This window comes from Dama dama, chromosome 20 (assembly GCF_033118175.1).
Source record: "Dama dama isolate Ldn47 chromosome 20, ASM3311817v1, whole genome shotgun sequence".
In the NCBI taxonomy this organism is placed as follows: domain Eukaryota; kingdom Metazoa; phylum Chordata; class Mammalia; order Artiodactyla; family Cervidae; genus Dama; species Dama dama.
In genome coordinates this window covers 4,984,525-5,000,767 of record NC_083700.1, presented here as the reverse complement: position 1 = coordinate 5,000,767, position 16,243 = coordinate 4,984,525, and the positions used below count along the sequence as shown (strand labels likewise).

Genomic DNA, 16,243 nt, shown 5'->3' with positions numbered 1-16,243 from the left:
GGATTTTAAAAAGTCTCTACTGAAGATTGCTTCTAATAGTTAAAAACTGAAAGCGAAGTTGCTCAGTCATGTCTTATTCTTTGCAGTCCCATGGACTGTAGCCTACCAGGTTCCTCTGTCCATGAGATTTTTCAGGCAAGAATACTGGAGTGGGTTGCCATTTCCTTTTCCAGGAGATCTTCCCGACCCGGGGATTGAACCCAGGTCTCCCACTTTGTAGGCAGACACTTTACAGTTGGAACCACTGAGAGACAGACTTAAGATTATGAAAATTAATAAAGATGAATCTAATTTTCTGCATTTGTATGCTAAGATCTGATTGCATAGGTACAAACAGAGGACACCCTTAGCAACAAAACACAGGAGACTTAAGCAGTTTTAGCTGACTTGGGTTTCTCTTACCTTGGACGCCGGGTATCTCTTCACGGCTGCTCCAGCAAAGCACAGCTGCTGCTCCTTATGTTGGACGTGGGGTAGCTCCTCTCGGCTGCCACCTCTGACCTTGGACATGCCCAAAATGCTACTGGAGATCAGTGGAGAAACAGCTCCAAAAAGAATGAAGGGATAGAACCAAAGCAAAGACAACACCCAGTTGTGGATGGAACTGGTGATAGAAGCAAGGTCCGATGCTGTAAAGAGCAATATTGCATAGGAACCTGGAATGTTAGGTCCATGAATCAAGGCAAATTGGAAGTGGTCAAACAGGAGATGGCAAGAGTGAACATCAACATTCTAGGAATCAGCAAACTAAGATGGACTGGAATGGGTGAATTTAACTCAGATGACCATTATATCTACTACTGTGGGCAGGAATCCCTTAGAAGAAATGGAGTAGCCCTCATAGTCAACAAAAGAGTTAGAAATGCAGTACTTGAATGCAATCTCAAAAACAAGAGAATGATCTCTGTTTGTTTCCAAGGCAAACCATTCAATATCACGGTAATCCAAGTCTATGCCCCGACCAGTAACACTGAAGATGCTGAAGTTGAATGGTTCTATGAAGACCTACAAGACCTTCTAGAACTAACACCCAAAAAAGATGTCCTTTTCATTATAGGGGACTGGAATGCAAAAGCAGGAAGTCAAGAAACACCTGGTGTAACAGGCAAATTAGGCCTTGGAGTACAGAATGAAGCAGGGCAAAGGCTAATAGAGTTTTGCCAAGAGAACGCACTGGTCATAGCAAACAACCTCTTCCAACAACACAAGAGAAGACTCTACACATGGACATCACCAGATGGTCAACACCGAAATCAGATTGTTTATATTCTTTGCAGTCGAAGTTGGAGAAGCTCTATACAGTCAGCAAAAGCAAGACTGGGAGCTGACTGTGGCTCAGATCATGAGCTCCTTATTGCCAAATTCAGACTTAAACAAAAAGGTAGGGAAAACCACTAGATCATTGAGGTATGACCTAAATCAAATCTCTTAGGATTATACAGTGGAAGTGAGAAATAGATTTAAGGGTCTAGATCTTATAGACTGAGTGCCTGATGAACTATGGACGGAGGTCCGTGACATTGTACAGGGATCAAGACCATCCCCAAGAAAAAGAAATGTAAAAAAAGCAAAATGACTGTTTGAGGAGGCCTTACAAATAGCTGTGAAAAGAAGAGAAGCAAAAAGCAAAGGAGAAAAGGAAAGATATACCCATTTGAATGCACAGTTCCAAAGAATAGCAAGGAGAGATAAGAAAGCCTTCTTCAGCAATCAATGCAAAGAAATAGAGGAAAACAATAGAATGGAAAAGACTAGAGATCTCTTCAAGAAAATTAGAAATACCAAGGGAACATTTCATGCAAAGATGGGCTCAATAAAGGACAGAAATGGTATGTACCTAACAGAAGCAGAAGATATTAAGAAGACGTGGCAAGAATACACAAAAGAACTGTACAAAAAATACCTTCACGACCCAGATAATCATGATGGTGTGATCACTCACACTCACCTAGAGCCACACATCCTGGAATGTGAAGTCAGGTGGGCCTTAGAAAGCATCTCTACGAACAAAGCTAGTGGAGTTGATGGAATTCCAGTTGAGCTATTTCAAATCCTGAGAGATGATGCTGTGAAAGTGCTGCATTGCTGCCAGCAAATTTGGAATACTCAGCAGCGGCCACAAGTGGGCTTCCTAAGGCCCACTTGACTTCACACTCAAGGATGTCTGGCTGTCTTGATTGTTGTAGCTTTATAGTATTGTCTGAAGGCTGAAAGTGTTACGCCTCCAGCTTTGTTGTTTTTTCCTCAGGATTGCTTCAGTAATTCAGGATCTTTTGCGGTTCCATATAAATTTTAGGATTATTTGTTCTATTTCTGTGAAAAATATCATGGGTAATTTGATACGGATCACATTAAATCTGTAGATTGCTTTGGGTACAATGTCCTAAAGTTTTAGCAATATTAATTCTTCCAGTCCAAGAGCATGGGGTATCTATTTCTTTTAATCATCTTCAGTTTTATCATCTTTCAGTTTATCAATGTTTTATAGTTCTCAGAATATAAATCTTTCACCTCCTTGGTCAGGTGTATTTCCAACTATTTTTTTAATGTGATTTTTAAGAGGGATGTTTTAAAAAACAAACAAAAACTTTCCCTTTCTGTTATTTCACTGTTGGTGTAAAGAAATGCAACTCATTTCTGCATGTTAATCTTCTGTCCTGCTACATTGCTGAATTCATCTATCAGTTCTAGTACTTTTCATGTGGAGTCTTTAGGATTTGCTACATATATTATCATACCATTTGCAAATAATGACAAATTTACCTCTTCCCTTCCAATTTGGATACCTTTTGTTTTCTGATGGCTGTGGCTAGGATTTCCAGTCCTGTTGTGAATAGAAGTGGTGGGAATAGGCATCCTTCCCTTGTTCCAGATTTTAGCAGGAAGGCTTTCAGCTTTTCATCAGAGTATCATGTTAGCTGTTTGTCATAAATGGCTTTTATTATGTTGAGATATATTCCCTCTATACCCACTTTGGTAAGAATTTTTATCATAAATGTACGCTGAATTTTATCAAATGCTTTTTTTGCATCTATTGAAATGGATGTAGTTTTTGTCTTGTTGGAGTGGTGTATCAAACATGGACTGACTTGCACATGCTGAGCCATCCTTGGGACCCTGGGACTAATACAGCTAGATCACGGTGTGTGGTCCTTTTTATGTACTATTGGATATGGTTTGCTAATATTTTGTTGAGAACTTTGTGCATCTATATTCATCAAAGATATTGGCCTCTAATTTTCTCTTTTGGTAGTGTCTTTGTCTGGTTTTGGTACTAGGGTGATGATGGCTTCATAGAATGACTATGGAAGTTTTCCAGTCTTTTGGAAGAATTGACGAAGGATTAGTATAAGTTCTTTTTTGCCTGGTAGAATTTCCCATACCACGATGTCCTGCCCGCCATCTGCCACACACAGTGGGGTATCACTCCAGGACCTTGCTTCAAACATGTAAGATCCCTGAACCCATTAAGACACTGAGGTCTCTGTTGCTGACTCTCAGCTCTTTCTTCAGTCTCAAGGATGGATAGGTATAGGGCTTGCAGGCCTGCAACATACAGCCCAACAATTGTCAGAGCCAGCAAGGAGACGAAGGAAACTCCCGTGAGCACAGACACTGGGAAATGAGGATGGGCAATGGAAAGTTGGGGGGACTGTCCACTAGTGTGTGGGGCCCAAAAGTTGCAGGGGGCAATCCTGAAAGTTGTGGGGCAATCCTGGGAGTGGCTGTCTTTGATGAATGAGAGCCACCAAGTATGGAGAGTAATGGCCCCTAATGGCTCGGCTATTGTATCAAACTGAACCTTTGTAATTGGTTTGGCTTTTACCTTGGGTGTGCGCACGAGTCCCCAGTACCTGAGTCTAAGTCCTGTTGTCTCTCCCTGGTTTTGACCCTTGTTAGAGGTCCTAGTAACTTGAATGATGATTCATGTTCCTCTGAAACTGATGCATATGAATGTGAGTGATATGTATTACTATTACTGTTATTTGTTTTAACTGAATTGGCTGTTTAGAAACTGGGGGGAAAAAAAAACAACCCTGAAGATGCCCAAGATGGGACTCTTGACATTCTAAAACTGGTTTTGGCATGTCTGTGTCTCCAAATGGCATGGCCAAGATTGGTTTCTGGATGAGCTCTGTTTAAATGGCTTAAAAGAAATTAAAACACTCAAATAAATTTTCAAAAGTATAAAAGAAACTGGCTAGAATGAATTTCAATTTCAGGTTCACATGACCTAGGAAATGTTCAGTACTAAATCGATATCAGGTATTGAAACTACTTAAGCTTGTTGGTTTGATTAGTACAGATATGTCTTTAGAGTCATCAATGGTAAGTGTGATACTTCGACTTCTGTTGTATACCTAGATTTACTAGAGATCAAATAAGACCTTATTATGTCTGTTGCAAATCTGTCTGCAAGGAAAACAACTTAATATGATGAAACTTTAAGGAAATGTACATGAGATAAGAGCTTTTGGGTGAACTCCCTAGGGATAATTATGTTTTGTGAATGCCTATCTAGAACAGTCTCTCCAGGTTTTGACAATTTAAACTAAGTTAAATGCAGAGAATTCACTGAGTATTTGGGTCATTTCAAACAGGATAAAATATTGTGATATTAATTGCTAGCTGGGTCTAAGTTTACCTGCCTTTGCCTTCTTAGGAGAGGAAGACTAGAGCTTAAGTTTTCCAATCAGGAAATGCTGGAATGAAAAACAGTTCACAATTACTTGCTCCTTGGTTTTTGCCAGAGACTAAGGTTTTTAAGGCACAAGATTATCATCAGTCATAATTCTAGTTATTGTAACTGAGTTTCTATATTGATTACATTGTAATCAAGTTTAACTGGGCCTTTTAAAGTCTTCTGTCATTTACAGGCAGTTATTGTTGTACTCTGATGCTTTTACAAGAAGTACTTCAAAAGATTCAGAGGAAGGACTTTTAGACAAGTACAGGTCTCTGTTAAATCTCAGATCATATTGCTGAACTGGCTAAATAACCAGAGAATCCTAGGGGAAAACTTGATGACTTCTTAAAAGTTGAAAGGATTGGTAGCTGAGTTAAGTGGTGAATATGGTTATAATTTTTCTGGGTTTTTTGTTTTGTTTTGTTTTGTTTTGTTTAGTCTGGAGTATGATCTGTGTTTTCCAGATATAGAGAAGCCCTTACTTGAAGTTAATTATGACTTACAGCAATTTGGTAAACTATACCTATGGGTAGAACTGAAACATTCTTCTTTTCTGCCTGGTCCCTTTAGAAATTGTGGAGATTCTTGGGTTCCAAGCAACCCTATCAGGTAAATGGGAAAGACTCTCTCTTGGCATGTTCAGGAATCTCAGTATTTGGGGGCCCTCTGGAAGAGGGGATTCCACTGAGGCAGAGTCTGATGGCAGACCCTGGCTTGACTTTCCTGGCCTCGAAAGGCCTTTTGGGAATTCAGTCTGAGACGCCTGAGGAGTTCCACCACAGCAAGTTTCAAGGAACCTATGCAGTCAATTGACCAGACTCATTTTTGCAAATAAATCAGTCTTGATTTGGCTGTGTTTACTAGAAATGTGGGTAATTTTGGAGAGAAAAATACTATGTTTCAGTGGATATTAAATTCTAGTACTGTTAACTGAAGTCTAGATTTATGAAACTTACTCTGTTAGCCACACCTTTGCCCTGATGTTCAGGAGGAGAAGAAAATTCTCTAGTGAAGCTGTTACAGAGTATAACTACTCATGATATATAACACTACTTGCTTTATGTCTATTGCTAAAAGCACATGTACCATGTTTGTGTAACAATTTGGTATAATTGACAAAACATGTAGCCTCTAAAATGTTTCCCCATTAACATACCTCAGAGCTTATCAACAGTATCTGATCACTTTTCCTACAATGTAGCAAACTAGGCAAATATAAAGGAGGCCTAGCCTGGAGGAACATGGTCTGGACACAGTGCAGGCAGCATTTGCCCTTGCTTTGAAGGACATATACTTTGATCTATCAAAAACTGCAATCAAAAAGGGAAATGATGGGAAAATCTTCATGTACAGATATACGGAGAAGTCATTCTGATTTAAATATGGCTTAACTTAAACTTCATTGCACAGCTGCTTTGGCCATTGTGGAGGGGAATACCTTTGAAACTCGGGATGGAGTGGCTGTGGTTCAGACACCCAAGGGAAAGCTAGGTGGCCACTGTAGATGTGATTTTGGACATGTTCCTGCATACGACTGAAACCCTGAGTTTTCTGAACGGCACCACAGACCAGGACACCTGTGGTATCATCTCAGAATGTGGACATTGCTTGTGTTTTGCTTACAGTCCTATCTTCCCCGTGCTGCACCTGTCAGATGCCTTACATTTCGTCCCTAGCCTGCGCAGAGGAAGTCCATCTGAGGATTGAGCAGCAAAAATGCTCTCACTGAGAAATGAATCAGATTGCTAGGGGTATTGCAAGAGGCCACTGTTGTCTCCCTCGGGACTTCTGTGAAAACTTGACCTGGCTTGTGAGACCACATGGGGGAAGGCTGACCATGCCGGGAGGGGTAATACTCTTACCAGCTTCTGCTCCACACGCCAACATGCCAGAATGACCTGTCAGCAAACGTTACCACACAATACCACTCACACTTTGCCAGGGTGACTGCCCACGAGCCCCTTATCCCAGGCTACGCTGTGTGGACTGGAATAGGGCTGGACACACAAGTCCAACAAGGAGAATTAACTGTTTTTCATTTGGGAAGACCTAATGTGTGCACTGCTAACAACACACTTCTGGCTAGAGCACTAGGATGTCTCCTTCAGAGTTAGGGTCTTCCCTGCCCCATGCAGGTGGCTCTGGGTTTGTGAAAACCAGGGGTGGCCTTACCTTCCTTGTAAGCAGACAGGGCCCTGCTGCTCCTATTGGCTTCCTCTCTACAACCCAGTGAGTGCTTGGCTCCAAAATCTGTCCCCATTCTGGCAAATGATTGTCTCGGCACACCAGGTATCTCACTGCTGGTACTCTGGCTGCTGCCAGGGTATTTGTGGTATTCGGTTGCAGAGCCCCCGACATTCCTGTCCCCAGGATCACGGAAGAGAGGTGGACAAGGACTGCGAGGGTCACGCGGGGGATGTAGGGGTGGAGTGTATGATCAGGTCCCCAGGATGGCTGTCCTGCTTCAAGTACATCCCCTGCTCGACAAGGGCCTGACTGCCGTGTGCGCGTGCCCCATCAGCTAGTGACGGTTCTAACCTTTAGATCAGAGTGTCTCCTCTGTGATCACTTATCAAAGCAGCGGTGAGGAGCATGACCCTCCGCCAGTTTCCCTGGAAACAGGTAAGACGACCTAACCTCACCTCAATCCCCCCATAACTGGTAACCTCCCCTCAGGAGCAAAGACTGCCACTAAGTCCTGCCCCCTTCCCACTGCACACAGTGGGGTGTTGCTACAGGAGCTTGCTTTAGACATGTGAGAGCCCCCATCCATTAAACCACTGGTGCCTGTCACTGACTCCAGGCTCATATGTGGTCTCAGGGATGGGCAAGCACAGGGCTTGTGGGCCCGTGGGGTGCAGCCCAACACTTCTAAATGATTCTTTAACTGGGTAGAGTATCCTAGGTTGTAGATTTTTCTCTTTCAGGACCTTGAGTATATCTCCCCACTCCCTTCTGGCTGATCATCTTATGGAGGTTCCCTTGTAACTGCTTTTCTTTTGCTGCCTCTAGGATCCTCACTTTAACTTTTGTCATTTCAGTTATGTCTTGGGGGAGGTCTCTTTGGGTTCTTCTTGTTTGGGACTCTCTCAGCTTCCTGTACTTGGATATCTGTTTCCTTCTTTAGGTTTGGGAAGTTTTCAGCCTAATTTCTTTCAAATACTTGTTTGATCCCCTTTTCTCTTCTCCTCCTGGGATCTCTATTATGTGCAGATTGGCTCACTTTATGTTTTCCCACAGGTCTCAAATATTGGTTTCATTTTTTTAGTGTGTCTGGTGTTCTGATAGGGCAAGTCCCATTGTTTTATCTTCCAGATCACTTATTCATCCTTCTGCATCACTGTTTGCCCGTGGCCAGGCCTGTCCGTGCAGGGCTCTGTTCCGCCTGCCGCAGTGCGGCCGCCGTACTCTGCTCCAATCCTCTGAAGCTCCCCTTGTGTCCCGGCGGATCCCCCGGCCACTGAAGAGGCTTCCCAGAATGAGGGAACGCTTCCTCTCACAGGTCCCCCCAGGGCCACATGTCCCGTCCCAATCACGTTTTCCTTTTGTCCTACTCAGCGATCTTTGCTGCAGCTCCGGTTGGATGAGATCTGCCAGCGTTCAGCAGGTGTTCCGTGAGAACTGTTCCACATGCTGATGTGTTCTAGATGTATCTGTGGGAGGAGGTGACTGCCACGTCCTTCTCATGCACCATCTGGACCTCTGCCCACCCTTACTGTATGAGGTTCTGAAGAATCAAACGATGGTGCGTGCCCAGTGCCCGGCTCTGCCCTCCACGGCTAAGGGCCAGCTCAGGCTCCGGCACGAGGTGCGGGAGAGGCATGAGAGCCACCTGCTGGTGAAACCCCATCAAGTGTCAGCAACCAGCCTCTGCTCCTGTTCCAAGGACCCCACCCACCCAGAGCTGGCCCCGTTTCCCTTTCTCCCCTTCAGCATTTGCTTCCAAAGAGGCTCTCCTAACTCATTCGAAAACAGCTCTCTCAGCTCCCTGTCTTAAGCCGTGCTGTCCAATAGAACTTTCTGATATGATGGAAATATTCTTCATCTCCACTCTCCACTACGGGAACCACGACCGTGTGCCGTGGAATACTTGAAATGTGGTGAGAGCAACTAAAAGGCTGAGTTTGCATTTAGTTTTGTGTTTACATAGCTGCATGTGGCTAGTGATAGCGCAATAGAGCTGTGGATCTCAACCTTGACTGTCCCCTAAATTTACCCTGGCAGGAACGTTTTAAGGATACAGGCCATATCCCAAATCAATTAAATTAGAATCTACTTTCAAAGCTTTCTCTGGGTATTTCAGACATGTGGCCAAAGTTCAGAACCATTGTTCTAAAGGCAGTGTTTGGCAAACTATCGTGCGTAAGAATCTCCTAGGGATCTTGTGAAAATACCGACTCTGATTCATAGGCCTGCTGCCCTGGGACCATACTGTGTCCCAGGGCTCTATCCCAGCCCTTCTAATCCATTCACCTACACAAACACAGTACTTCCTGTGAGCCCTTAGCGTTTCCATTCTAGCCAGAGAAGATGTAACAAGCATGCAGTCTCAAATAGTGATGACTGCTTTGAAGTAATAAAATAGCACAGCGGGGTGAGGGTGTGTGCAGCTGCTGTAGATTTAAGGAGGTTAACGTTTCGTTTTTGGCTTTCAGGAGCTTACAGGGAAACCATGGGGAATCTGGGAAAACATGCTCTCTGGGCAAGAGGGACAGTGAATGTGAGGTTCCTGAGGCAAGAACAAGTCTGGCAGAGTAACGCACAGGTGAACAGAGAGTGACAGGAGTGAAATCACAGGACTCGGGTGGTCACGGTAAGGAATCTGGACTGTGCTCTAACTGAATGAAAAGCCACAGTCGGGTCTTAAGCAAAGCATGAGGAATTCTAGTTGACAGTGAAGAGACTGCTCACTGCTGATCTGACTTGATAGTTTTCACAGCATCTCTTAACTGATAAGGCTTCGTCTCCTTTTTCCCCTTTGCTGATTTTTCCCCCTCAATACCCCAGAAAGAAAAACATAGGTCTTTAGGTATTAAAAAACCAAGGAATTATTTTTCCTTCAAATGAAAGCCAAATTCAGAACCAGGCACTTTAGAGAAGCCAGGGTGGAAATCGCCATTGTAAGAAGCAGGCAAGTGCTCGAGGCTGTCCAAACCCCCATCTCTGGAAGCTCCTGGTAGGATGGCTTCCACGCTGGTGTCAGGAAACTGTAACCAACTTTCATTCTGCCAGATTCTTGCCTTAGGCAGCAAGAGGCTCTGAGGTAAGAAATAGAGAAGCAGGTGGAAAGGGGCCCAATGGCTACCTTTAATCTGAAAAAGACCTGCCCAAGTGAGAGACTGCCTCTATACGGAATCACTGAAAAGCCAGACCAGAGATCCGCACTCTGAGCTATTGCAAAGGAGTGACCAACATGAGTCTTGGTTTTCCTCTTTCTCATTAATACAACTCCAGGACAGTTTCTATCAATAGCAGTTAAATGATGCTTTCCCATAGGAATTTGTCAACCAAAGAAATCCTAAAATGCATATGAAGGAACATGAGCTGAATACATTTACATGTGGCTTCATCCAGATACAGGGTTAGTTAATAGTTATTACTTCTAAGAAAATCTTGGGAAAGATATGTACCCAAATATTAACAGTAGTTACCTCTGGAAGATCAGATTAGATGGGAGAAGGGAGGAAGAAGGGCACATTCTTCAAAAGTGAATCAAAATACTAGTGGAGAAAAAAAGAAAAAAAAGATTCCAGGAGAATTTAACTAGATGACACAACTTCTTCTAAACCAAAGCAAGGTTAAATCATGTTTCCTTAAATGCATTATATATATATATATTACTGTCCTAAAATGCTTCATTAACAGCTAAGAATCTTTGTTCAGGTCAATTTGTGAAATACAATAGCTGTTAATGTCTGAAACACACTTGGCAAGGCTGGGTGTGGCAGCTGGAATAATGCTCCCCATCAGGTATGCCCATGTCCTCATTTTTGGGACCTTTGAATATTACTTTATATGGCAAAAGGAGTCTTTACAGGTATGACTAAGTTAAGGATCTTGAGAGGAGAGATAATTATGGCCCATCTGGTTGGTCCCCAATACTGTCACAATTGTCCAGAAACAGAGGGAGATCTGACTACACAAAGAGGGCAAGGGAAGCAGGGAGGAGCTTGAAGATGCTAAGCTGTTGGTGCTAAAGACAGAGGAGGGGCCATGAGCCACAGAATGCAGCTCTAGAGACTGGAAAAGGCAGGAGGGTTCTCTCCTGGAGCCTACAGAGGGAGCTTGGCCCTGCCAACACCCTGATCTGCCCAGTGACTTCCAGAAACACGAAATAATAAAGGTGTTGTTTTAAAGTCCCCACGTTTGCAGTAAGCCGTCATAGGAAATGAATACACAGAACTAAGGGCTAGGACTCGTGGAAGGAGCAGAAAGCACAGGAATGACAACCCCACATTCCTGGGTTGGAACCCCGCTACTCAACCTACTGACTCGCCTATGGTCAAGACTTCTCCAGTTCTGAGTTTCTTCATCTAAAAATTAGGGCTAAGAACGTCCTCATGTTTAGTGTGAGTATTCGATGAGAAGGGAAGTAGCAGACAGAACACCCTAGCTGCTTTCTCTTCAGAGGGACTGCTAGAAACTTGTCTTATCCAGGCGGCTTCTACTGCTGAAGTCACACCAGGATCCCCTGAGACATGGAGTGAGATCCCTGTTGGCCTTGCTCAGCATCCATTACCCTCTATGCAAGTATCCGCCAAGAGAGGCCCCTGTGCGCAAGTATCCGCCGAGAGAGGACCCTCTGTGCAAGTATCCATCAATAGAGGCTGATTCAACTGTTCTCATCCTCTAATTACAATATTTGCCCATCACAGTAAATAAACAGATGCAGGCCCAGTAACAAGAATCATCCCTTACCTCTTAGCTACTATGATGATTAATTTTATATGTTGATCAGACTGGGCTATAGGATGCCCCAATGTGTCTGTGAGTGTGTTTCCAGAAGAGACCAGTGTTTGAACTGGTGAACTAATAAGCAAAGCAGCTGGCCTTCCCCACTGTGGGTGGGCCTCATCCAATCCATTCAAAACCCTCAACCAGAACAAAAAGGCAGAAGAATGGCAAATTCACTCTCTGCTTGAGCTGACTATCCATCCTCTGCCCTTAAAACACAGCGGCACTACTGGTTCTCAGGCCTCAGGACAGGGATTGAATTACACCACTATCTTTCCTGGGTTCCAGCTTGCAGCCAGAAGACTATGGGCCTCCTCTCTCAGCTGCCATAATAATCAAATGAGCCAACTCCTATAAGAAATCTTTGCTTACACTTACCTGTTCTACTCTATTGGTTCTGTTTCTCTGGAGAACCCTAATACTATTAAGCCTAAATTACTCCCCTGAAAGGACGGTAAGGCAGCCAGATAAGGACTGCTGCAACAGTCTGAGAAGTCACTGAATTGAGAGCCCTTCAAAGACAGGCCCTGTTCTTTGGGGCTGGGAAGAACATGGAGCCCAGAAGTCTGCGTGGGCCATTGACAGCTCATTACAGCAACAGAAGCCTGCCTGTGTGTACTCACTGCAAAGAATGTCACATCCTCTGCCTTAAACATTTAACTTGAGCCTATCCTGTGTCCCCCTATAACTCTAAGATGTGTTTGGCTTCAAAACATGACACTGAAAGGATTGTCGGTGTGGTTTATTTAGTTTCAGTATACTGCAGTGGCATACAAAGAATCTGTACATTTAAAAGGAAACCCTTCTATCCTAAGAGAGCAAGCTCTAAGTCAAGGATTGGAGCGGATTCCCCCCCAGCCACCCCCACCACAGCGCTGGCTCTGGCCAATCAGCATCCACGCCCAACTGACCCGCCTGTTAGCCAAGCCCGCTCTCCCAGCTATCGGCCTTCTCAGCGGAATGCCACAGGACCATGGACTTAAAATGCAAAGGAGCAGGAATCTCTTCTGAAATGCCCAGGAGCCTCTAAAGGCAAGTATTCTTCAAAGCATGCTAAAATGAACCCATGAGTGGGTGGGCGCCATGGAAGATGAACAGTCCTGGTCCTCCTCCTGTTCTCGGGAAAGTTGTTAGTGACTCACAAAGATTATTTAGAGAAATTTGCTTTGAGGAAAATCAAGCTTTCTCGATTAGTATATAAAAGACACTTAAGTACATTTTCACTTAGGAAACTGAATGAGCCATGAAGAGCATCACTGAACCATTTTCTTATCCGGAATGACCAATATTCTGGATCTGAACCAGCAGGCGGCTGCACCGCCCGAGTCATGACCGCTGGCTCTCCTTATTCACTGGCGTCCCTGCATGTGTTCAAAAAGCAGACTCCACGTCACCCATCTCCACACACACAGTCTTCAGCTGTGAATAGTACTCAATTGTCACCCGGCCATTCTCTCTGCCAAATCCTGAAAGAAAGAGACAGGGTGAGGGTGCGCCATTGCCGGGATCCAGCCACAGTGGCCTGCAGAGACAGGCAGGGTCTGCTCCCCAGGCTGGGGAAGAGCGCAGCGTCAACAAGTCCTGGGATCCAGGCCTCCCCTGCATGCTGTGACTGTGGAGCCAGACGTGGGGCAAGTGGCCCCCTGGCATTCAAGGACAGGGATGGGGAACCTCAGGTTTCATTTCTTACCAGTGTGAACCTTAACTTCCAGTATTTACTTCTTCTGGGCTAAGGTCTAAAATGTTCAGGCTTCCTCATCAAACATTAGAGCATTCTCTACAATTATTAACCTGAGGCCTTTAAAAGTCAGTGCTAACTTAAAACCTAACTCTGCATAATACGCTTAGTAACCTCCTCTTACATTGAATCTTGAGGAGCAACAGCTGTTTACACTCTGCCCACTCAGGTGGGGAGTGGACCCTGTAGGCCCTCAGGTTACTCAAAGCCAAGACACCACCTAATCACTAGTGGATGAGGTTACGTGATAAAAGGACAGCCTTCCTTGTGTTCCTGTCCCAGGCTGAGGCAGGCTCTGCATCCTAAGGCCTAGGCCCAGTCTCCAAAACTGCATATCTCCAGGGCACCATTCCAAAGGTGACATACTCAAAGGCCTGCTAGGGCCTTCTCTGGCTTTTGTTCCTTTTCAACTCCTCTCAGCATGGAGGTCACTGGGCACGTCAGGCCAGCTTTCTGTCCTCTCACCTCATGTAGGACTACCCATGGGCACTGAGGCCAAAGCTGCAGATTCCAAACACACTGGGGGTTAAGAATGAAGAGAACAGAGTCCTGATTCCTACCCTGCGTTTGAGTCTGTGTGACAGCTTCTCTGGGTAACCCCACAGGGACAAGAATCTAGAGATGTATGACTAGAGAATGCCAGGGTGATACCAAACACAATACCAAATAAAACTGTCAAACTAACACCCACCATCTCACCATCATTCGTTGGTGTTTATGTGTTTGCCAACACTGGGACGGCTATAAGTACCTGCCACGAGACTAGGGGTCAGACTCTTAGGAAGGTGCATCTACAAAGTCTAAACCGATTTTCATAGTCAAAGGTGTTAGTCGCTCAGTCATGTCCAACTCTTAGCTTCCCATGGACTGTAGCCCACCAAGCTCCTCTGTCCGTGGAATTCTCCAGGCAAGAATACTGGAGTGGTAGCCATTCCCTTCTCCAGGGGATCCTCCTGACCTAGCGATTAAACCTGGATCTCCTGCATTGCAGGCAGATTCTTTACCATTTGAGCCAGCAGGGAAGCCCAATTCACAAAACTGGTGAAATTAGCAACAAATGCCAAAGAAAGAACCTCAAAGTAATGGCTATGTTCCTGATGCCTCAAATCTCCTAACAGACCATTATAAACTTGCTATGGTTAGGACATCTCGGAGTGGTTTTATGCTCACAGCAATTATAGACTGTGAGGAAAAAGTAATCCCACTGTTCACAAGCCAACCATCAGAACCTTCTGGAGGACTTCTGGAAAACGTACAGATGCTTGGCTCCCACCCTCACGGATACAGTGGGCCTGGGGAGGACGAGGAATTCATATACATTCTGGTAATGCTGACACAGATACAAGTTTAGGAGCCTGATCTATTATGACCACTGTCTCCAGAGACATGAATTTCTCACTATCCCCAGCTCCTCACCTGACTTCTTATATCCACCAAAGGGCAACTCCACTGGACTGACGTTGTAGTTGTTAATGAAGCACATTCCAGCCTGAAGCTCAGCTACCACCCTGTGGGCACGCTGGATGTCCCTATGGAGAAAGAAATGGCACTGGTGAGTCATGGTTTCTTTTGCTACGACTTTAACAGGAAAAGTGAGACGGTCACTTCTAAGAGTTTCAAGACATTGCCAAATTCTTGTTTCTTCACAATGCGTTTTAAAATCTTATACCATCCAGGCAAAATAGGTAAGAATTTGAATTTTGTAGTCTCATCCAGAAGCATCTATAAAATATGTAGCAGCAACAAGGGTGCTAAAACAATTCAATGGGGGAAAATAGTCTTTTCAGCAAACAGTGCTAGGACAACCAGATGTCCACAGGCAAAGGAATGAAGGAAGAGCCAGCCCTTTCTCACACAATGCACAAAAATTAACTCAAATGGATCACTTGACTAAAATATCAGACTGAAAACCATAAAACTCTTCAAAGAAAACAGGAATAAATCTCCATGACCTTCCGTCAGACACAACCTTCTTAGACATGACACCAAAAGTAACAGATTAAAAAAAACAGAATAATTTTTATCTATAAAAATTTTTAAATTTTGTGCCACAAGTGAGATTATCAGAAAAGGAAAAAGACAACTCACAGAAATGCAAATCAAAACTACAAGACTGCTACATATCCACTAGGATGGCTAAAACCAAAAGAACAGATAATAACAGTTGCTAGTGAGGATGTGGAGAAACTAGAATCCTTAAACATTGCTGATGGGAATGTAAAGTACTGCTGCCACTTTGGAAAACAGTTTGGCATTTCCTCAAAAAGTTAAACAGAGAGTTTCCATCACTTCAGTTCAGTCCCAGTCATGTCCGACTCTTTGCGACCCCATGAATCACAGCACGCCAGGCCTCCCTGTCCATCACCAACTCCCGGAGTCCACACAAACCCATGTCCATCACGTCGGTGATGCCATCCAGCCATCTCATCCTCTGTCGTCCCCTTCTCCTCCTGCCCCCAATCCCTCCCAGCATCAGGGTCTTTTCCAGTGAGTCAACTCTTCGCATGAGGTGGCCAAAGTACTGGAGTTTCAGCTTCAGCATCAGTCCTTCCAATGAACACCCAGGACTGATCTCCTTCAGGATGGACTGGTTGGATCTCCTTGCAGTCCAAGGGACTCTCAAGAGTCTTCTCCAACACCACAGTTCAAAAGCATCAATTCTTCATGCTCAGCTTTCTTCACCATCCAACTCTCACATCCACACATGACCACTGGAAAAACCATAGCCTTGACCAGATGGACCTTTGTTGGCAAAGTAATGTCTCTGCTTTTTAATATGCTGTCTAGGTTGGTCATAACTTTCCTTCCAAGGAGTAAGCGTCTTTTAATTTCATGGCTGCAATCACCATCTGCAGTGATTTTGG

At 44.4% G+C, this 16,243-nt stretch overlaps 1 protein-coding gene across 1 annotated transcript in view; it reads right to left on the bottom strand.

Annotated features, from left to right (window-relative positions):
• Nucleotides 1–12,368: 12,368 nt before the first annotated feature.
• Nucleotides 12,369–16,243, bottom strand: part of ALDH9A1 (aldehyde dehydrogenase 9 family member A1) — a 29,587-nt gene continuing 25,712 nt past the window's right edge. The window contains exons 10-11 of the mRNA XM_061120213.1: nucleotides 14,796–14,908; nucleotides 12,369–13,107 (exon numbers count right to left, since the gene is read on the bottom strand). Of these exons, the coding sequence (XP_060976196.1) occupies nucleotides 13,013–13,107; nucleotides 14,796–14,908 (208 nt within the window). The 3' untranslated portion in view covers nucleotides 12,369–13,012. The remainder of the gene's footprint in view (nucleotides 13,108–14,795; nucleotides 14,909–16,243) is intronic.